A 24,468-nucleotide genomic window follows, 5' to 3' on the forward strand; every position below is an offset into this window, starting at 1 on the left:
AGCTGATAAATATATACCCAAATATTTTACCTTTTTCACCTCTGATATTTGATTTTTTTGCTTATCCGTAACATTTTTTACTATTATTTTAGTTTTTTTCCTTATTAATTTTTAATCCCGCTACTTCACCATATTGTTCCAATTTCTTCCACAATTTTGGAATCATCTTCAAAGGATCTTCCAAGATGAATACCAAATCATCAGCAAATGCTTGTAATTTATATATTTCATCTTTTAACTCCAAATCTCTAATTTCTGTACACACCCCCACCCAATCAGAACACACCCACCATTCAAAACACACTCCCACCCAATCAGAACACACCTAATCCCCCACCCAATCAGAGCACACCTCCACCCACAGAACACACCCCCTCTGGCAGTTTAAAAAAGAGGAACAAACAGCCACTACCACATGCTTCTCCCAGAAGAAGGAAGCTGAAGCCACCAGCCTGAGGATGACGGATAGGATTCCGTCGAAACGTTGCTCCTACACCTTCAATTCTATGCGGGAAAAAACCCGAATGACCAAAGATCCATACACACACACACACACACATACATAAGGAATTTGGGATCCCCAGGGATTTGCAAGGTAGGACATGTGTGGAACATTGCATGCTATTTCTTTGTATACACTAGTATACAAATTAGTATTAGTGTATGGCTTTGAAACGGAGATGAGCACCGGCCCCTAGAGTCGGAAACGACTAGCACGCATGTGCAGGGGAACCTTTACCTTTTTATACTAATATGTCCTTTTATGGATTACTGCCTTGGTGTGATGAATGGGCTTGTGAAGCTCAAAAAAGGTATGAGTTAAGCTATGCAGGGCACTCAAGACAGAGAGTGGACATTCTGAGCTAATGTGGTCCACTGAAGAAGGAAATGGTAACCCACCCCAGTATTCTTGCCAAGAAAATTCCATAGACTAAAAGGCTGAAAAGATAGGATACTGGAAGAGGAGCCCTTCAAGTCAGAGAATAGGGTAAGACCAGGGGACAATTACAAGTAGCTCCAGAAAGAATGAAGAGGCTGGAATCAACCCTAACTGTTCTTTGGAAGAACAGATAGTGCAGTTGAAGCTCAAATACTTTGGCCACCAAATGAGAAGAAAGGACTCATTGGGAAAGACCCTAATGTTGGGAAAGATTGAAGGCAAAAGGAGAAGGAGACAGGAGAGGATCAGATGGTTAGATAGTGTCCTCAATGTAATGAACATGAATTTGGGCAAACTCCAAGAGATAATGGAGGACGGGAGCCTGGCATTCTCTGGTCCAGGGGGTTGTGAAGAATTGGACATGACTTAACGACTGAACAACAACAACAAATAGTACTGCACCAAAACATTAATGCTGACCATTCACACATGTAACAAATTCAATGTTCTGTATTCATTATTACGTTATGCTTTTAGGGATTGTCTTCATGGTCAAATTAGGACATTAGGATAAATTATGATCTCCTGAGAACATATTCAGGAGAGATTAATTTTTTCTTGAGCCTCTAAAAACACTGAATAAGTATTCTTATTGAGATTTAATGCTACCAGAGATAATGATTACCATGCTACAAAATGTAATTGGTTTATTTATAGAAGAGACAGCTAAATAAATGTGTTAGGTTTATTTGAAAAAGCAGAACATGTAAATTTTTGATTTTTTTTAAAGGATCTATTTAGCAACTATTCTATTTATGGTTTAACTCTGCTTCTAATTTCACTATCTTTGCAAATATTATTTGCAGCTACTTGGTGGTAGCACTGTAATGTGACAAAATAAATGGAATTTAAGCATTCAAATGACTATTTATGTCCATGCTTTAAATCAGATATAAAAAGCTACTCTTTTGCTGAAAATTGACTTAGTCAAACTTAACCTAGTTCTTTCCTACATCATTCCTAACATCTGCAAGCTGTTGAGATGCAGTGAACTAGAGGTGTCCAACCTTGGCAACTTTAAGACTTGTGGACTTCAGTTCCCAGAATCCCCCAGCCCACATGGTTGATTAGGAAGCTCTGAACTGAAGTCCATAGGTTTTAAAGTTGACAAAATCGGACACCACTTCAATAACTGTGGAATCTCCTTGATTGCATTACAGCAAAATCCAACAACCAACCAACCAACATAGTTGGTTAAGTTAATGAAGCCATTAAAGGGGGGGAACATGCAGTATGGACTTTGCAATACTTGCAATATGGTTTTTGCAGTACTATTGCACTAGTTAACTGCTATAGGTTTCCTTGTATTTTAATTAGCCTTATTTCTCTTTCCTTTTCAAATGCATTGCTAAATAATTTGCCATAAATCTTAAACTTCAAGAAGAATGTAAAAAAGCCTTTTCTTTTAAAACTAGGGCTGGCTAAGTGTTATATACATTCTAAATAAAATACTTTTGGTTTTCTGCTGTTCCAAGCTTCCATGAACAAAGCAAGGATTTGAGTCCAGTGCTTGGAAAAGCACTTGAATGTATCTTTACCAATATCCATTCTGATGTGTTTTTTCCTTTCCAAATGTTTCTTTTATTCAGAATAAAATGTTCTTTTAAATTTTTATGCTTATATTATATTGTATGTCTAATTTTTCATGATATAACTGGACAGATGATTTTTCCTAATTCAACCTTTATTCTGAAGTATCTTTGTTGTGCAAACTATAAAAAGAAATGTAAGTCTATGTTTCAGAGTTCTCTCTCTTAAAAAGGGAATCCTTTTTATCTTGGAACCTTTCAAATAAACCGTAAATTAAAAAGGCCTTCCCATCTTAACTGGAATCCAGCATACCAAGGCACCAACCTAGAGCCACATTTGGCCATCAAAATACATCAGGGACTGAAGTTGAATAAAGTAACCAGTTTCTCATTTTGCCTGAAACCAGAAATTCTGCAGGAGTTCAGTCTAACTTGCTGACTTTTGCAGCTCCCAATTCTCCTGCTGCTTGTCTTTCCAACTTTCCATGCCAAAAAGGCACTTGCCAATTGTCTTTTTTCTGTGGTGAGGTCTCAATAGCCACTCATACTTTGCAAAACATGTATTATTGTTTACAAAGTTAAAATATCAGCATTCAGGGACAGCAGCCAGATTTAACGTTTCTGCTACAACTACTATTATAGAAATGTCACAGTAACAGAGAAGTTACAATATTTGCTTAGCTCAGAGATGGTTACTGAGTTGAAATTTAGCAGAATTAGATTAAGAAGTTGACTCTGATTACTCAAACAATGGTTACATCATGATGAAGTAAGAGTTCTTGCATTTGTTTCAATCCTACATCATCGCTTTAATCCAGTCCTTAACATCTGATTCCAGTGCAAAGACCTGAAATACTGCAAAGATAGACCAATGGCCTGTTTTAAGATGGGTATGCCCTTATTTCTCAGATGTTAAACAAGTGTAAATAAATACTCACAAAAACATAGGAAGCAAGCAGCTTCTTAGAAATGGTTTTCAGTTGGAAAAAATATTTTTTCTAAAATGATGTCTGTTGTGACAAGGGCAAGCATAATTTAAAAACACAGAAGCTATACTTTATTCACCACTAAATATGTTCCTATTCATATGTAAATTTACGCAGATTTAAACTATTGACAAGGCAACACTCATTGCATTAAATAACTCAGTTATTGTCCTGGCTGAGTTAGGTAAGAAATTGCTTCTAGATAAATGTGCTCTGAAGTGCATCCTAAAATATCTTTAATTAGCTTGCAGTATTTTGTCTAAACAGGTTTTAGGTAATATATAATTCAATCAGTTGTATTTCTTTTCTCCAGCAATAGCCATCTCTACAGATATAACAACAACAGAAATTTTTATAATGTCACCTCTCATGATGACATTCGCTTTTTTTTAAAATCCCATTTATATCCCACCCTTCTCCAAAGACTCAGGGCGGCTTACAATCTAAAGCACAAATCAATGTGCTTAGCAATAGCCTTCATCCTATGTATATGCCTGCTTATTAGGGCTTTCGCCCCCCCCCAAGCGGCATTATTACAAAGTCAGCTTAATTGCCCCCAACAATCTGGGTCCTTTACTAGTATATAAATGCCAATTTTCATTTTAATTTATGTATTTATTTGGCTTGATAAAATTTGCTATTATATTATGTATTTATTATGTGCACTTTATATATATATATATATATATATATATATATATATATATATATCCCAAACTGCAGCTGTTCATATAATACAATGTAAGACTTTTATTTTTGAATGTTAGTTTTCAAAAAGACTTTGAGACATGAAACTATGCATTTACTCAATGCATTTGGCAGCCTGTTTTGTAAGAGAACAACCTACAGTGTCTGTTATAAATATATGTAAAGACATTCTGGATTTGAGCCCAGATATGAATACAGAAATGAATAAAAGTTTGTAGGATGATGATAGAGTTCCCAAGGGCTGTATGAGAATATCAAGAAACAAACAAACAAACCACTCAATAATTTGGAAGATATGCCGGCTGGGCAAAGACATTTTTGTGCCATATACTGTATATTGCTAAATGAGTAGCCTAGCCATATATAAGTAGTCATCAATTTACAGCCCTTTGTTTAGTGACAGTTTAAAGTTGTAGTGGCACTGAAAAAATGACTGATGACTGTTTTTCACATATATGACCATTGCAACATCCCCATGGCCACAGGATTAAATTTGGATGCTTGACAACTGGAATGTAATATCTGATGTTGAATAAATGTGCTTTCATCTAAATGTAGATATGTTACACGTTTAGCACAGCTGTCTAGTTGTAGTCCATGTATTCCTACAGGTGTGATTTACCTTTTGTGCTTGGTTTTGTAAACACTAATTCTGTTTGAATGGGATCAGTTACTGTGTTTCCCCCAAAATAAGACCGGGTCTTATATTATTTTTTGCTCCAAAAGACGCATTAGGGCTTATATTCAGGGCAATATGGTACTAAATGCGTCTGCCTGGCTGATGATCTTAACTGGGGCTTATTTTGGGGGTGGGGTTTATATTACGAGCGTCCTGAAAAATCACGCTAGGGCTTATTTTCCTGTTGGGTCTTATTTTCGGAGAAACACGGCATCTGTCCCACAGAGACAATCTTGAATATTTCACATTGTGGATTATTACTTGAACATCCTTTCTTGCGCCTTAACCAATATTATTTGGGTTCGTAAGAGATTCACTGTATGAGGATTGCAGCCTCCAGCTCAGGTAGTAGGTGCTTTCTCCCAGTGTGCTAAGCTGTTTCATATCCCCCAGGTATGATATGTGAATTCAGTCAATGACTTATGACATCAATGCATGTGGTAGTCTGGAGAAATTTACCCTGGATATGGCTGCTCTTCTAACTGAGGAAAAGACTCTGGATCTCTTTAAAAATGTTGCAAATATTTATTTCCCATGAACCTGGTATTTCTTCTTGAATACTTATTTTGTTATTTAACTTTAAGAACTCATAAATACTAAGAATACAATAAAGACTAGGCAATGAATAAGTCATGAACCAAGAAGGCTATGGGGAGCAGAGAGCACAAAGATCTACTTCAATTTTCAGAGTTCTTTGTAAGATTCTGTAGGAGTACAGTTAATTATTTTAGCAAGCTCTGAGGAATATTGTATTAAAAACTTAAAATTATGACTTCTAGTATTCTTTTGAAAAATTCCCAGAAATGGTAAGCCAAATTTGTTTGATAGTATGCCCCTGAAATTAAAGCTAAATATTACTATCAAACTAACAAAATAGAAAATAATATAGAAATAGCTTTCAAAATTATTTTTGTTTGCCAAATCACAGCCTCCTATAATCAGGATTGATTACAAACACACAATTAAGAAGTATTTGGAACATGATCTGAACACTAATCCTGTCTTGTGTTCTGTTTTGTACTCAATTATCAGCTTAAGATGACTGTTATGGCTTAATTACTAGATTTATTCCTGGAACTTCTATAGAAATGGCTACACTGTGTGTGTATGGACAATGTTCACTCTGTAGGCCTATGTGCTTCTCACCTTAAACTTACACAGAAGAACATAAAATTAAAGAGAATTTAACAACACATTTAGTGAATATTAACAATGTACAAACAAATTCATTGTATTTTTACCAATGTAATGCAGATTGATTTATTATAATCACCAACAAGCAGAGACTGCAACAAGTTACAGTTTAAGCAAGCAAATCTTTTCCAGCACATGGAAGAAAATCTTGTTTAAATTAAATCAACACCAAAAAGTGTAATTATGGGAGAAGAAAAGGTTCAATTACTAGGGTTTCAGTTTAGGAAGCATTATGACCTTTTGTTCTGTTTTTTGAATTCTTGTTCTCCAGGTTTTATATAGTCTATATTATAAACCTCAAAAAATTTATTTTAAATATTTCTTTCTATGCTAATTTAGTACAGGTGGTCCTCAACTTAAAACCATTAATTTAGTGAACAAAGTACTGGAAAAAGCTACTTACAACCAGTACTCACACACACAGCCATTGCAGCATCCATACGGTCATGTGAACAAAATTCGGGTGCTTGGCAGACGGCATGCATTTATGATCACCTGATTGCCATTCATGATCTTCCCAGCCAGCTTCCAACAAGTAAAGGGGGAATCCAGATTTGCTTAATGATTTACTTAACTGAGTAATTCACTGAAGAGCCATGACAAAATGGTTGTAAAATCAGGCATATCAACAGAATTTCTGGTCCCAGTTGTGGTCCTATGTTGAGGATTACCTGCATTGAACTTTCCCAGTGGATTGGGGGATTTTATGCCATTCTTCTTGCAAATCCTCTCAAGCTCAGTCAGGTTAGATGGACAGCGATTTTCAGGTCCCTCCAGAAATGTTCAATAGGGTTCAAGTCAGGGCTCTAGCTGGGTCACTCTGGGACATTCACAGAATTGTCCCTAAACCACTCCTGTATTGTCTTGGCTTTATGCTTAGGATTGTTGTCATGTTAGAAAGTGAACCTTCGGCCCAGTCTGAGGTCCTGAGCTCTGTGGGACAGGTTTTCATTGAGGATATTCCTATACTTTGATCCATTCAGCTTTCCCTCAACCATGACCAGTCTCCCAGTCCCTACTGCTTCACTGCTGGAATGATATTGGGCAGGTGATGAGCAGTGCCTGCCTGGTTTCCTCCAGACATAATGTTTAGAATTGAGCCAAACAGTTCAGTTTCATCAGACCAGAGAATCTTGTTCTTCACAGTCTGAGAGTCCTTCAAATTCCAAGCAGCCTTTCATGTGGTTTGTGCGGAGGACAGGCTTCCATCCAGCCATTTGGCCATAAAGTCCAAATCGATGGAGAGCTCCAGTGAAGGTTGTCCTTCTGGAACTCTGTCCCATCTCCATACAGGAACTTTGGAGTGGCCATCGCATCCTTGATGACATCTCTTACTAAGGCACTTCTCCACAGATTGCTCTTGGAAGAGTCCTGGTTGTGCCAAACTTCTTCTATTTAAGAATTATGGAGACGACTGTGCTGTTAGGAACCATCAGTGCAGCAGAAATTTTATTGTAGTTTTCCCCAGATCTGTGCCTTGAGCTGTCTCTGAGCTCTGCAGGCAGTTCTTTTAACCTCATTGCTTTTGCTCTGCTACAATATGCATTGTCAGCTGTGAGGCCTTCTTTAGAGAGGTGTGTGCCTTTCCAAATCATGTCCAATCAATTTAATTTACCACAGGTGCATAAACTTGTCAGCAATGATCAAGAGAAATGGAAGGCACCAGAGGTAAATTTCACATGTTGTTGGAAAAGGTCTGAATATTTATGCCAATGTGATATTTCAGTTTTACTTTTTAATAAATTTACAGACATTTCTAAAATTCTGTTTTCACATTATGGGGTACTGAGTATGGATTAATGAGGAAAAAAGATGATTTTCAACAACTGTAGAATCAGGCTGCAGCATAACAAAATTGTCAAAAGTGAAGGGGGTCTGAATACTTTCTGAATGCACTGTAAATGATTTAGACCAGGGCTTTTCAACTTTTTCACCCATTTTACCACTTTTAGGATATGGCAACATCTGAGTACCACCAGTCGCCTAGCAAAGTGTCAAAAACGTGATGACAAAAAAAAAAAGGAAAAAAGTGATGAAGTACAGGTAGTCCTCGACTTATAACAGTTCATTTAGTGACTGTTCGAAGTTACAATGGCACTGAAAAAAGTGCCCCCCCAAGCCACAGCCGAGCAATACACCTGCCTGCCTGCTCGTTGGCACTCTTCCTCCTGTCCAAGATTTTCATTGTTGTAAGCATTTCTGTTGAGGATTGGCAGTGGGGGTGGGTGGGGGTATTTGGTTTTTATTTTTCCCTCTGCTGGGTGGTTGCAGGAGGTTTGGTCACTTCACATGACCCCGGGACACTGTGACCATCATAAATATGAATCAGTTACCAAGCATCTGAATGTAAATCACAAGGCCCTGGAGATGCTGCAACATTCCAGCTGATTGGTGCTTCTTTTGGGCTCAGCAGAAGCACCAGGATCAGTGCCAAGCTCCAGCTGGAGCCTGGTGCTGATCCTGGTGCTTCTACTGAGCCCTGACAGCCCTGCAGCTCCAGCCATCTCTCGCTCAGGCTTGTGCAGTGCTGCCACCAGTTCAGCTCATTCCCCTCCCACGCTACCACCTTTCTAGGATGGTCACGTACCACCTGCTAGGTGCCAAGGTACCCCAGGTGGTACCCATACCACTGGTTGAAAAGCCCTGATCTATACAAGAGGATAGAAGAGGAATATCAAATAGGCAGTTGACACCAAGCTTGGGGTGTGCGTGAGAAGCGAACAGTTTAGAAGAAAACTCAAGATTCAAAAGAATCTTAACAGACTTGAACACTAGGGATTATCCAGAAAAATGCAATTCAGTGGTAAGAAAAGTTAAAGCTAATATTTAGGCAAGAAAACCAAATACCCAGATATAGAATAAGTGATACCTGGCTCAACAGAAATGGCTCTGAGAGGAAATGAAGTGTCCTAGTGAACCATCACTTAACTATGAGCCAGCAGTGAGCCATAGTTGCCAAAAAAGTCAATGCAGTTCTAGCCTGCATCAAATATGGGTCACATGATATGATAGTACTGTTAAGTTCACACTTGGAACTGTCCAGTTCTGGTGACCATGATATAAAAAAGATTTTGAAAGTGTACCGAAGAGCAATAAAGATAATAGGGGGTCTGGAAACTAAACTGTATGTTGTGGAAATTAAGTATGTCTATTCTAATGAAGAGAAGGACTAGGGGTGACATGATAACAGTCTTCCATTATTGAAGCGGCTGTCTCAGAGAAGAGGGGATCAACCTATTCTCCAAAGCACTTGACAGCAGGACAAGAAATCATGAGTAGAAGATTATTAAAGAGGGATCCTATGTAGAATTAAGGATGAATTTCCTGGCAGTGAGAAGAATCAGTGCCTCCAGAACTTGTGTGTGCTCCATCACTGGAGATTTTCAAGAAGAGATTGGACGATTTGTTCAAAATGGTTTCCTATTCAAACAGTTGGACTAAAACACCTCCAAGGCCTTTTCCAACTCTGTTATTCTATGTTCTAAGGTTAAGTCAAATGAGGTCATATGATGCTCACTTAATGGTTGCAATGCTTAACAATGAATTTTCCAGTCCCAATGGTGCTAATAAATTGAGTTCTACTTGTGCAATGTAATTGCCAGTTTTTTTCAATGTTGGAGGTATAAGACAATCATGTCACTGTTAAAATATATTTACAAACACTTGTCTATAAAAACAAAAATGATTCCTATGAAACAAGGGCAAATACTTTTATGTTCTTTATAATAAGCCTTTAGCACGAAGAGAGAAGGCATACTCAGGGGAAAAAGTATACTACTAAAGCGCACTAGATGTTCTGAGAAAGTAGCTAAAGATGGAATTCCTGAAAATTAGGAAACTCAAATTAGAATCTCAAATTTTCCTAAATACCTTGTGAGATAGTATAAAGATCTGGAAAAAAAGAAATAAGTCCTTGCATGATAAAATGTTGGTTATGTGTTACTTCCATCAAGCCTCATCTACTATGCTACCTTCTACTTGACAATATTTTAAGTATTAGAATGCTCAGTTCCCTAACCATCCTGGATCCTCTTCTTTGGGTATAGTTCGGATTCTCAGTATTCTTCAAATTAAATGTCCAGAACATGCAGTATAATTTGACTGGTGCAGAGTATAGTGAAACTATTATTTCTTTTGATGTGGGCATCATGCTTTTGTTAATTCAGTTGAAATTTACACTATTTTTAAGCATCTCTCTCACAATTGGCTCACATGGAGTTTATTATACATGAAGAAAGTCTTCCCTAATCTGATGCTGCCAGTTGTATTGGACCAATTCTCAGGAATTCCATTTTTAACTACTTTCCCAAAACATCTAGTGCACTTTAGTAATATACTTCTCCCATAAGTATATCTTCCATACTATGCCTTACCAACCTTCCGTCTTTGTGCTAACGGCTTACAGTATGTCTGTTTTATTTCATATAAATAATTTTAAACATGGTTCCCACTGTACAGTATTCTACTGTATCTTAAATCTGTTTTCTATAATATTGTTTATTCCTCCTAGTTTTGTGTTTTTTGCAAATATGATAAGCAACCCTTCTTCACATGCATATGAAGATCATACATAAAAATATTGAATCAAACACCCCTTCAACAGAGACCTGTAGCATCCAATTTGAGACCGCCTAACAGGTTGATTAATGAACACACACTGAGTATGGTTGTTTAACCAGCTGTTATATATCATATAGACACGTCAAAAGACATTATATCAACTCTGTTACTATCATCAGCCAAACTTTAATTTCATCACAACATGAAATCAGGTTTGTTTGACAAGACCTATTTTTTAAAAAATCAAGTTGACTGGCATTAATTACATTTTGTGTACTACATATAAATTGGAGTAGTGGTAAATAAATGGCAAGGACAGGGCAACTAGACAGCACTATACAGATTGCCTGATGAGTTGGGCTCATTCCAACTATGTGTTGAATATAGCTAAATGTACAGCCCAGATTCAATTTGTAAAATGAGAGATGAAGGAATTCAAACTAATCTGTTATTCATGCTCTCTCTCTGGGTAACCTGTCAGACCAGCCCTGTTTTAATATGGTAAAAATGACCTCTAAAAAGAAATGTGAGATGCTATTGTTGATGATGAAGCTATAGTTCTAAGAAACATGTTGCTTTTGGCATATTTTCTTGTGGCCAAAGTCTAATTTAAAAAACATTCTCCAAGCAAGCTGTTCAGATTTCTGACATGAAGACCTGTCCCTTGTTTGGTAGCTGCTATACGAGCAAGAAAGAGAATGAATAAGAACTAAGAATAAAAGTGTTAGATCAGAAAAGGAGATTTTAGAAAGAGGTAATGGAAAGAGCCAACTATTTTTGGCTCTGATTCCACACAAGTATGTTGGCTTCAAAATTACTCCAAGGAAAAGTAGATAAAAAGAAGCGTGTATATCCTTGTATCTTAAATTGGCAAATATCAACAATACAGATTAGACTTTCATCAATCGATGTTTCAACTGTGTATTACAGAATTGTTTGGAAAGTTTTTAGTATTCTGGCTGAATAATTTGGTGATCTACAATGGAGCCTGAAAAAAGAAGAAACAAGTGTTGGAATTCATTTTCAGTCTGGTTAAACTGTAAATCAGAAAAGGATTATTGGTTCATCACAACTATCTGTGCCAACCTTTATAATATTTTCTCTGATTCCATTATGTCTGAAAGCCCACCTTGTTTTATCAGTTTTAGTTTTCCCCCCAGACTGATTTATGGCAAAATTATGTTATCCATACTCCTGCTCAACAGTAAATGATATTGAGTGGATTTCCGGTTCAGAATTCTAAGTGCAGCATCTAGATTTTTGACCCATCTACATATATATACAGGTATATTTTATAATAGTTAATTTTAAAGAGCTATACTTGATTACAATCCTTGTATAGCTTTAATCTCTGCTATGTAACATATCCTTGATAAAACCAATTTAAGGAACAATTAACTGTTGGGCTCTTCCTGTTATACTTTCAATATTCCCAAAACCCAATATGAACTGATCTGGTGATATGGCATGTAAACTCAGTAATTGTCAAACAAAAGAGCTTTTCTTTTGTGTATCTAAGCTATGGTCAATTAAACAAGCTCAATATTAATAACTTTTATGACACTACCTATAAAATAATAGTGTTAACAATGGAACAGAATGAATAGTTTGTTTGCAAAAACCCCACTGTTTGACTTCCTCTAGCTATCCCATTCTACTTTGTAAAACTTTGTTGTCTGAAACTTCACATCCATTTTCTTAATGTTTTTAACCTAGTGTCTGTGAAATTTTTATTGCTCCCTAGTTGATGACATCTGATCTGAATGTAACCACACACCTCTAAGCTTAGCAGCATTTGTCACAAACCATTATAAATTATCACGCTGATAGTTTGCATTGCTGGGAAACCGGAAGACTTCCATAAATTCAAATGCCTGTGAATCAGTGACATTCCTGTTTACTATTTAGATACAAAGTTTTAAAGAATAAAGTTTTAAAAGAATATATATAGTTAAAGTATTAGAGCAAAGAAATCCTACAGAATTTGTAGTTACAGAATTGTACCCCCAAAATATTTGCAACAGGCACAAAACATGAAAACATAAGCATTGAAAATATTTTCTTCTGTTCATTACAACTACATTTTCTCTTGTTCTTTATAAACAATACTAATAAAATGCATTAAATGAATCAATACAAAAATATATATTATACCATGTTAAGACTGAATTTCAAACATGAAAATAAATATGCCACAAACAGGACATGATTGAATTCCATTCACGTGCATTGTTTTAAATAATATTTCATTATAATACTGCATGCAGTGCTTATGTTTTTAAGGTTTGGAGTTTGCTTTACAAGTCTGTGGATTACAACAATTTTCAGAACATTCCTGCAATTATTTTCTTATTTCCAACAGTTCTTCTTTCCTTGATTTATAGTTTTCCTTTACCCCATAACAGCAATACCTTTGAGTTAAGTTAGGCTGAGAAAGGGCAACTAGTTGAAACTTATCTTGGAAGTTTCCATGATTGATGGCCGATTTGAAATGGAGCACCCTGATCTGAATTCATCACCTCAACCATTACACCATGCTGATTCTCTATAAAACACAACAATAGCTTTCTACTCACAAAGGCAACTACAAACATAGTAGTTTTCCGCATAAAAATGGCATGATGGAAACTTTCACAAGGTCTTTAAAATTACATGCTACCCAAAGGATACCCTAATGAAGAGTATAAGAAAAAAAAGGAAAAAGGAAAGTGTAACATTAAAACATCCCAAGTATAACCAAGCTGCTCAATCAGATATCTGCTGTTCTAGGTGTCTGTGCCAGGGAGTGAGGCAGGAGGGGCAGAGATTAGAAAAAAATGACAAGATGTTGGCAGCGATGGTGCTTTGATTGTGTAGTCATGGCCACCATTTTGACTTTTAAAAATCTTCCTGAGGATGCCTCTATCACTACTCTAAAAACTGCCTGTTCAGGTGGTTACAAGTTATGACCATTATGGAGGCTGCTCATTACAGATGTAATAGTGGGTGGGTCACATGACTGACCCACTTTAACATTTTTGTGTTAGTCAATAAATGAGTGATGTAGTCATAAGTGCATGGTCGTTGAATAATGCCATGGTCACTAAGTGAATCCACTTTTTGCTATAGCTGTGCACTGTTGAAAACCAGAAGTAAGTGTCTTCATAAAACCATCACAAAATGGGGTTATATGATTGTGGGATCAGGCAGGTGGCTCTCAAAATAGCCTGCTCCCAAGTGAGGTCACATGAACAAGGGGGAGGGGTGATGGTGTCAGAACTTTGGATCCAGGTCATAAATTCCCTTTTTTGGGTAGGTTGTAACTAAGCCAATGGTCCAAGTTAAGAACCATCAGTACATGATCTCAGAGTCCTCAAGCGTTTAGTTTTAAATAAGGATTAGAAGATGAAGGTAAGGCATTTGAGTTTAAATGTTTTGGGGAACAATTTGACAAGCTTTCCTTCCCATTTGTAATTAAAAATTCAAAGGGAAGTTTAGCATTTGGCGAAACAGACTTTGCATTTTGAAAATTCACAAGATATTGGAGCAGCTTCATCCCCCCCCCCACTTTTGTACCTTTGAAATGCAGCTTAGCTTTTTAAATAGCAGAGGTTTCTTCCCTTCTCCATTTCTAGAAAGTCAATGTGGTCCTGTAACTTCTCAATTAACTGCTTGTACTGTAAGGAGAGAAATCCCTTGGAGAATGACCCTTGGGAAATTTGGGGCAACTCCAGTTGTACAAATCAGGGCATCATTGAGAAATAAAAAGCGAAAAGCGAAGATGTAGAGGATACTGTTGAGAGAAGGACTGTAGCCTATTAGGCATTAGGCGTCTCCGGGTGAGGGAGAAAGGCTGGATAAGAAGCACGAAAAAGATAAAACATAAAGGGAGACTTGCAGAGAGCCTGCTAGGCCCAAAGGAGGCTAGTGAAAAGGAAAGAAATCCAGATACAAATTCCTGGAGACATGAAAGCAGCTTAAAAGGGAGGAAAACAGAATTGCATAAAGTGAGATGATTAAGGAGACAACAGAAGCAGCAAACGCAGCAACACCCTGATTGTTAGTGAAGCCAGACTGTAATAAAAACAAGAGAATTGTTTAGTCTCAGTTTGGGCAGACCCTGTGTTTGTTTGCTCAGACACAGGCAGGGCTATAGCTGCTCTTAGAGAGCTTCAATTGACAATTGTTATCACCTTCCAATGTCTCCATAACTGTTATTAAGGGGCAAATGCAATTAACATTTAACAATAAACACCAACCTCTTATTTGCACTTCTTGCATCAAAAGCAGTAATTTGTTATCTCTGGTTTGAGGTTATCTATCTATCTATCTATCTATCTATCTATCTATCTATCTATCTATCTATCTATCTATCCACACACACACACACACACACACACATATATATATATATGTGTGTGTGTGTGTGTGTGTAAATTTTTTGGATTGCTAACAAAGAATTAAAGGGAGACTTTAATTGATAGATTTTAACTTTGGATTGTTAGCAATCCAAAAAATTTACACAAGTATGAGCTGTCACTGCTGTAACTACTGCCTGTGGATGGCCTTGGGTTAGGCTGAAACAGGAAATAAGATTTGTCCCGTGTTTGGGGCCTAGCAAGGTATTCTAAATACTTAACAAACACTTTATATATATAAGGTCGGCAGTTTGGCAGGTCAAATCCCGAGTGCCGCATAGCAGAGTGAGCGCCTGTTACTTGTCCCAGCTTCTGCCAACCTAGCAGTTCAAAAGCACGTTAAAATGCAAGTAGAAAAATAGGGACCACTACGGTGAGAAGGTAACAGCATTTAATAGGTTGCTTAATGCTAAAAAACCAAGACTTTTTGACAACTGCACTAATATAGTATCTCACTACCTAGAATCTGGCAAAACAAATAGCAAGTTTTGAAAAATGTGAGGCTCTTTACGGTTTTGAACAGAGTTTGAAAATTTCCTGTGAAAGAGAAGAATTTCTGCTTTGACAAATTTGCTCCTTTGACAGAAATCTCTTCAATTAAGTTTAATTGTCGTAATGTGAAAGTCAAAGGGTCAGTATTTAAAACAGAACACAAAATAACACAGGAAGCATTTAAGTTGTACAATGAAAGTCCGATTTAAGTAGGTCTGCCTACAAAGCTTTTGGCTGTAAAATTACCTATCTTTGCCTGACAACAAAACTGCCCAATTAGAGTGGAGTTTTAAAAAAAGACACTAATTAGGTTTCAAAATATGCACTAAAGGGAACAAATATTCTGCAGAAAGGAAGAAATACATTATGCTCATGGGTGCAATACACCTAGACCAAGCCAAGCTTGTTAACTTTTTACCTCTACAGGATGGTCATATAGTGCTATAATATAGCATCTCATTAACTGTACTGTTACACTGCCATCCAGCAGCTTTTCTAAATAAATACTAAATTATTTATATTACATTAATGTATATTTCTTCTTTGAATTGCAGAAAAAAGAAGAGCGGCTTTGAAAATTTCTTTAAAAAGCTCATTCTAAAATCTCAATTGTCACATTTAGCAACCATGACTCCATTGATCTTTAGAAATCCATACAAGTAGTTCTCGTTTTATGACCGCTCATTTTAACAACAGTTTGAAATTACGTCAACCTTCAAAAAAGCCACATATGACTTTTAATTCACATTTATCCCCATTGCAACACAGTCTTTATCATGTGATTGCTATTTGGAGACCGTCAACTGGTTTATATGTATGATTGGTCACAGCATCCTGTGATTACATTATCACAATTTGTTATTTTTTTGCTGGTTTTCAGTAAAAAATATCACTGGGGAAGTTGGATTCATTTAATGTCTGCATTGTTTGCTTAATGGCCATGGTGACTTACGATTGCTGTAAAAATGTTATTAAAATCAGGTCCAGCCTTGTGGTGACTTGACTTACAAGCACAATGACTTACGATGGAAATTCTGGTCCCACTTGTATGGCAGATTCAAGCTCCTTTTCATCAGCCCTAGATCATCAAGGTGTTTTGTCTCCTGCCTGCCAAATACCTTAAACAAGTAGCCTTATTTTATAGTTCCTGCTCACTAATCATTCAATCACTTACCTGTGTCAGGCAATGCAGTCTGTTCATTACTTTATTTATTTATTTATTTAGATTTATATACCGCCCTTTCCCAAAGGACTCAGGGCGGTTTACAGGGTATTTAAAAGAAAATCAATACAAACGTTAAAACAAATTAAAAAAGATTAAATAAAACCCTGAGAAAAATAAAAAACCCAGTTAAAATTAAAAATAGGGCCAGCCACAGAGATTTTGCTTCCTGAGGCAACCTATATAGAGTATTCCTCCCACACAAGTGTTCTTTATTTATTACACTTAAAATGCCACCAAATCAGAAAGACTCAAGGTGCCTTATGTTAAAAACTCAGTAGAAACATACAATCAGAATGCAGAAGCTATAAAAATGAAACGATGCTATGAGGAAATACATAAAACATCAGTCTGGCCATCAACAGCCTTCATCAGTCATCACTTGGCAGGATCACAAAACTTCTTGGCTCATGTTCTGTTTAAAAAGCCAGTTTTTCAAGTCATTCTTGATCAGGAAAAACCAAAGTTATAGAATAGGCAGTACCTGGCTCAACAGTAGTAACTAAGAGAGAATCTAGGTATCTTCCTAAAGATGAACCAGCAGTGGATGACCCAGGAATGTGTTGCAGTTGCCCAAAAAGCCAATGTAGTCCTAGGCTGCATCAACAAACATATAGCATCTAAATCACAAAAAGTGACGATACAGTTTTATACCCCACTAATGAGGCCACACATGGAATACTGCATCCGGTTCTGGTCATCATGATACAAAAAAGCTGAGATCCTAGAAAATGTACAGTGAAGAGCAACAAAAATGATAAGGGATCTGGAGACTAAGCCAAATGAGGAACACTTAAGGAAAGTAGGTATAATTAGGGGTAACATGATAACTGCCTTTCAGTACTTGAGGAGCTGTCCCAGAGAAAGGGGGATTGATTTGTTCTCCAAAGCACCAGAGGGCAGGACAAAAAGTAATGGGTGGAAATCATTAAAGACAGATCCAACCTAGAACTAACCTAGAAATTTACTGAGAACAATTGATCAGTAGAATAGCTCACCTCCTGGAGTTGTGGGTGCTGCATCACTGGAGATTTTTAAAAATAGACTGGATGGCCAATTGGCCTTGATTAGTATAAGATTTCCTGCCTTGAGCAGGGGATTGGACTTGAATATCTCTGAGCTCCCATTCCAGCCCTATTATTCTACATTTTATCTTATGAAAAATGATATTCCAGATGCCAGGAGTGGCAACAGATAAGATACACCTCTGGGAACCCTCAACCCTTCTTTAGTGGAGAAGATGTGGAATATGCCCATCCTGTCTCATCTTACAGGACAAAGATAATTAGAGAAAAGAAGAGCCATTGTGTAGATATAAATGACAACCGGCATCTTTAATTTCAACTGGAAACTCTCTGATAATGTGTGGATTACAGAGCATAGGTGTCACATGCAGAACACACTGTGATGTGTCATGGAACTGCATTCTGGATAAGTTAAACCTTCCAACTCAAGGGTGGCCCCATGTATAGCAGAATGTTTTATAAAGAAGCTCACAAAGCATTGGTCAGTGCAAAAAAGGGTATCTCTTAAAATACAAGACAACCATGTTAGGTGCCCTTCAGAACACACAACATTTACTGCTTGAGGCCACAGCCTCGCTTTGTCTAAAAGTGAGTCTATTAATAGCAGGATAATTAATACTAATCATTTCCTTATTTAATCACTTTATCTAGCAATGATTTTGAATCTGTTCCTCCAATTTTGTAGCAAAAGCAACAAAAACAGTCCCTAGTCAGAAAAAGGGTCTGGCTTATCTTTGATCCCATTTGCACAATGGAAGTATTATTAATTTATGCCATAGGGTCTTTTGAAGATTACCAAGACTCACAGCTTCAGTTGGGTCACATTCTATCTTACAGGAAGAACGTGAGCATATTCACACATGGAATTCTACATCATTTATAACAAAACCTCTATGAGCAGCCTGTGAGCCTCCAATTTCTGCTCAACTACAATGTTAGCACCTCTTATACTGACTATGTGGGTTATGGCTGCTAGGAAGATCCAACAACATCTGGAAGCTAATGGTTCCCCACTTTTTACATATAAACTCAGAGGGCAAAATACATTTTTACATAAAGAACACATATTCCCACACTGAAAATGAAAAGTGCCTACTTTCAGCAGATGGTATGAGAGTATTGCTTAAATAATTTCATACTGATCTCAGAATTAATGCTACTTTACATCACTTGATGCATTTATTATTACATTTACATTGTGCTGTTTCTCTAAAGTGCAACTGTGTGATTATCTTAATTTCCTTAACAACAAGAAAACAAGAAAATACTAGCCCAAAGTCACCTACTGAGCCTCTGTAATAAAGAATGACCTAACCAGTGAAACACTTTAATCACAACCCACTTTTAATTAGATGTTAGTGCTATAAAGCATTTTATACATTACATTGTATCAACTATATACTTATCAGTACAATTTTCAAATTCTCAGCTAACTCAGCAATTCATATTGAAAAATATTTTTGTTAATCAATATACTTTTCTTGAAGGTTTACCAATATTTTCTAATTGCAATAAGGGAAATCTCTAAAATACATATACAGAAATACAGGCTTCTTCCACTCTCTTATAAATATGATCACTGCCATCAAACGAACAAAAAATGAACTACAATTAGTCAATAAGGTGAGCTTATTTTTTAAAAAGCATCAGTACTGTGTTTTTCTTTTCATAATTATAACATTTTTTTAAAAAAAATGAGCAATTGCCTTTTTCCCTTTGCAAGTTTCAAAAGAAATAAGTGCTAATTGGTTCAAGTTCCCAACAAAACAAGCAGATGGATTCTAAGATTATAACTATGACAGTGCCTACTATGGTATGAAATGTGCACTTGCTTTTATATCCCTAGCACAAACACATGGTCCAATCTGAAGTCACATCTCCAAGAAATGAATTTTGCACACATAATTTCACACTTATCAGCTGTTTCAACTCCCCACCCCCTGAAGAAGACATCATGAATGTCTTTTGTCCACTAGATGGTGCTGTGGTTCCCCTTACAGACCGGTTTTACTTACTTGCATTCTCTGTCCTCTAAATCAAAGTGTGGGTTGAAGTTGATCATAATCCTCTGGTGAGGTTGTGGAGCCTGAATCAACCATTCACATTTTTGACTTGGATGATAACTATTAGGATAGCCAGGAGAGGTGAGATATCCAGGCTCTAAAATTTTTATGTTTTCACCACATCGATCTGCAATTAAAACACACAAACATTCATGTATTACCGGTATATTGAAATCACATCATTTGATTGATCCATCTGATAAATTACAGGCCATTCGGTACTTCAGCTCAGGTCAACTCAAGCTAATATATTTCCTTTCCCATAGCTTGAACAACTATTTATGCAGTTGTTTATAGAATTTCTTTTTCCTCTGTAAAGAAAATGAACAGCTGAATCAACTTCATCTTCTTTCAGGTCATCATTTTTTTAAAAAATACACACAAATTGGGTAACTTTACCAAATATCTTTCACCCAAATTAAGCTTTTGTTACTTAATAGCTACAGTATAGAAAATACTAACAGGGCTGAATAGTAGTATACGTTAATGATAGAATATGTAGCTACAATGGTATTAAATATCAAATTTCACACAGGGAGCAACTTGAAGGGACACTGTGCCTGGCTGCCCTTAGTGTTAGCTTTCTGATAATGAGCCTGTTCTTTGTCATTAGACAATCTGGCTTGTTTACAGCATCCCTTCCTTTCTGGTTTATCAGAAATCTAAGCAATTTGAACTTATCTGTGCTCCAGAGGTCCAGACTACCTAGCAACAAAGCACATTGTTAAAGCAGTAAAGGTTTACTTAGCTCCATTACGGAAGTTTCCCCCACCTATGCTACTTGGGGACCAGATAAGGGTTAGCAAAGCAGAAAGGAAAAGAAAACAAACTTTAGTTCCAATTACAAAATTCTTGCCTTCCCCAGTCCTCCAAATCTCACGAGTTGTTCTTGAGTAAAAGTGGTCTGACTCATATGTTAGGATTAACTACAATTTACAGAATTATAAAGATGGAAGAAAAGACAACTCATGAACCTCTAGTGTCAATAATGCCACTGTTGCTTGTGAGTCTGCACTGATTAGTTTTAAAAATTATGGACTGCTAATCTAGTGCAATGATTTTGATATCCCACTAACATCACAGAACCAAGCATAGGCAGCTTGCAATGCATAACATTTCCCCAGGAATGGCATATGGAGGTTGGAATCCTGCTTCTAAGAGGAATCTGGTGATATGAAAATGGTTATCAATAGTTCTTAACATGGAATTATCAATGTGCAGAATTTTATTAGAGAAAACCGGGCAGTTTGAAAGAAAGAGTACATAAAATGCAAACTACAGCAATTATAGGAAACATCTGCCATAAATTAGAAGAGAACAAGATGGCTTATTTCCTTCAACAAATTATGATTTTTGAGTTGGTTGCGTATTCCTATTTATCCCTGCTTTGGCAGTCCGCATAGCCTGTTTCTTCCCTGAGAACAAAAGATATTGTCATTAGGAGTTCAAAGTGAGCAGCCAATGATATTCCTCTGCAAACCTTTTTGCATGTGACCTGACAATCTGGCATGATTTGCCATCTGTAGTACACTTAGGAAGAAAACTATCCCGCTTCATTAAGTCTTCTCTAATACTAGGCAAACAACATGGCAGAATCTGAAATCTGTGAAATGGCTGAAATAAACCAGTGAATTACTTGACAGAGTCACTCCAGGAAATATTTAGTGGACTAACTACCAATAACACTTTAATCGCTATCTCCTGGGAAAGTGATAATATAATAAGCTAATGTGGGCCGTTAAGACTCTCTGGCTCTGTGAAATATCTCTCTTACTTGATTAAGAGAAGCAGTTTCTAATGACTTTGGACCATTAGCTCTAAATAGGGTTAATGAATTAATTTAGCAGACACTTGAATTGGACAGAGGAAGATCTGGCACTGGTGGATCTGTTGAATTGTTGCAGATCCAAAGAACTGCGATGACTTCAGTGGGGCTAAAAATATTTTGCCCCCAATTGCTCAGAATCAATGGTAGCTTTGTAGTTTCTTCCTAGATCCGGCTCATCAAAGAACATTACTTGATGGCACGAAGGCATTTAATACATCTCACTTTTAATGATTCTCTTCTGATTTATACATATCAGTTAAATTCAGTACTATTTATGAATCACTGAAGATGCACAGCCTGAACCTATAATCCCTGCAAAGAAAGACTTCAGTTTGAAAGAGGTCTAGTTACAAAACATCAATGAAGCTGAATCACGATTTCCAACGTACAAATAATACCTCCCTGCAAACTGATTTCCAGATCCTACTATAATCTTACTGAAGAAGCAGATAAGAGAACTTGTTGAGTTGTTTTGACCAAATTAGTTAACTTCCTCAGACCATATTGGAAAAAGATTAATTTCCTTCATAACATGTGATTTAAATCTGTTCCTGTAAGACACACACACTACACGCAGTCGCTTATTAAAACAATATACCACCCAAAGTACAGTGGAGGATGTCCCTTCTTTTAATTACTTTGATTGAAATCCTAGTCAAGCTGAGAAGTTAATATTTAGTAATTAGCTAATAACTGCTCAGACTTGGTTCTGAGAGGAAAAACCAAGGTGATTTCCCCACTCCATGCATGCAAGTTAAATGCCAGCCACTCCTAAAGTAAGAACATTTTAAAGAATGCATAATATAATGAGATATTCCAGATGCCTGACCACTATTGTGCCAGAAAACCTTGTTGTTTTGAGGCTGCTGCTATCAAGCATTGCCTCAAGGCCAGATACAAAGACTATTTGAGGGAATTCTTTCTTAGAACTGTTGCCTCTGAAGGAGAATGCTTTATATTCCTTGCATTGACAGACAAGCCATTTTTCATTTCATAAGTATAAATGAGGGAAATTGTATCTGCATAGTTAGCAAAGATGGCTATATATTTATATACTTGTACCTCCCTTAGCTTTCACTTCCTCAGAAAAAATACTTGGGTATTGAAATACTCATCTGTTTAATTTTTTCTGGAGAATCTTGTTCAACTGCCAAGGGAAGGAAACATTAAAATGATTGGCTATTATGTGAGAGCTGTAAGCCCAGTGTTACACATTGCATTAGAATATGGAGCCAAAAAGGAAGGGCTGACAGACTTAAGTGTGTTGATTAGATGTAATTCTCAATGAATACCCAGCATATCCATCAACCTTTCCTTCTAGCCAATACAGTTAAAACTGTTTCGTGGTTGGCTTATCATCTCAGGCAAAGGGACTTCCAACTTGCAGATAGCAAGCTGGATGCACCTGAAAGTGATCTTGAGTCACTTACCACTCTTCAAAGCTCTGCCAAGGGCAACTACGAGGGCTGCACAGTGCAAAAGTAGACCCCAGGCCATCTTCTGCTTTGGATACAGGAGATCTGAACAAAGGGAACAAGATTATCCTATCTCTCCACGAAGTTCCTCTCAGATCTTAAATCCTTCTTCAGCACGGGCAGTTCAAAAGAAACAGAAAACTGGTTCAGCTGACAACAACTGTAGTCTTGTCGGTTGCAGTAGGCGCTCTCTCTCTCTCTCCTCTCTCTCTCTCTCTCTCTCTCTTTCTCTCTCGACTATTTCCTTAAGTCTCCCGCATCCTGTCATTTAGCTCTGGTTTCCTGTGCTTTTTCCCACACTGAATCCATTTCCAGGAGATACTGTCCTTGCCATGTTCAAATAGAGGTTAACATGGGGAGAAAAAAAAAGGCAACAGCGGAAAAACTAAGAAGGAAGTCGCACCAGCGACACAGATGGACGAAGTGCGCGGAAATCCTCAGCGCTTTCTTCTCCTAAGCCGGTTGCACAACTCTCCCAGGGAAAGGCTCAGCAGGGCGCCTGCCTATAGCGCGGAAGGAGGAATGGAAAGCAGTTGGTAAGGCAAGAGGCGACTTTCCCCCCAACTTCTCCTCCCCTCCCTCTTGCCCTCTTCACCTCCCGATCGTCTCGCCAGACGAGGAAGGAGGGGCGCAAGACCTTCCACCCTGGTGATTCCCTCGAAGGGAGACGGCTCTGCCCTCGGGGAGCTCGAGACGTGCCCAGTGCCCAGACCCGGCGCTCGCTCGCTCGCGACTGACCTGACGCCTCGCGCGCCCTTCTAACGCGGCGGGGGCTTGCAGTCCCAAAGCCCCTCAGCGATGGGACGCCGCCTCTGCCTGCGCTGATCCAAGCGTCTGGCAGCGGCTGTGGGAACGCTGGTAGAAGTGCCAAGCGGCTCCTTCCTGCAGCCTAAGGAGAAGAAGCTCAAATCAGTGGCAATAAGAGAGGAACCGACGCTATTTCCAAAGCCCCGAGTCCCCACCCCTTCCCCGCCCCCACGTCCCCCCCCCCCCGAAACAAGGATCCACATTCACTAAAGCCCCTAAATCTACTGGAAGGGTGAATGGGTGGAAAACCGAGAAAGGGGTGGAGTGGCTTGGAGACAGAGGGAGGGACCGATGGACGCACGAAGCCGAAGCAAGAGGAGGCGGGCAGGAGTGCGCCGGCGACGAGGAGCCGCCTTCTCCTGCTCCGCTATTTGACCGCCTCCGAAGAAGCAAGGGTCTTCGCGCAGCAGGTAAGCGAAGTGAGGCTGGCACGGCTTGAAGCGCCCGTCTGCGGACTCGAGTAACCCGCACCCAGATTTCGCCTCGGCTGACTTCCGTCATCCTAACATGCCCACCTACTTTGCCAGCCGGTCACCCCCCGCGGGTATCTCAGGACATCCCTG

At 38.0% G+C, this 24,468-nt stretch overlaps 1 protein-coding gene across 4 annotated transcripts in view; it reads right to left on the reverse strand.

Moving 5' to 3' along the window:
• Nucleotides 1-23,281, reverse strand: part of NRP1 (neuropilin 1) — a gene marked incomplete at its 3' end in the record, with an annotated part of 156,887 nt that extends 133,606 nt beyond the window's left edge. For all 4 annotated transcript variants that reach the window (XM_081345730.1, XM_081345731.1, XM_081345729.1 and 1 more), the window contains exons 1-2: nt 23,054-23,281; nt 19,748-19,922 (exon numbers count right to left, since the gene is read on the reverse strand). In XM_081345730.1, the coding sequence (XP_081201856.1) occupies nt 19,748-19,922; nt 23,054-23,120 (242 nt within the window). In that variant the 5' untranslated portion in view covers nt 23,121-23,281. The remainder of the gene's footprint in view (nt 1-19,747; nt 19,923-23,053) is intronic.
• Nucleotides 23,282-24,468: the final 1,187 nt, after the last annotated feature.

Source organism: Vipera berus (assembly GCF_964194415.1).
Source record: "Vipera berus genome assembly, chromosome: Z".
Classification (NCBI taxonomy): domain Eukaryota; kingdom Metazoa; phylum Chordata; class Lepidosauria; order Squamata; family Viperidae; genus Vipera; species Vipera berus.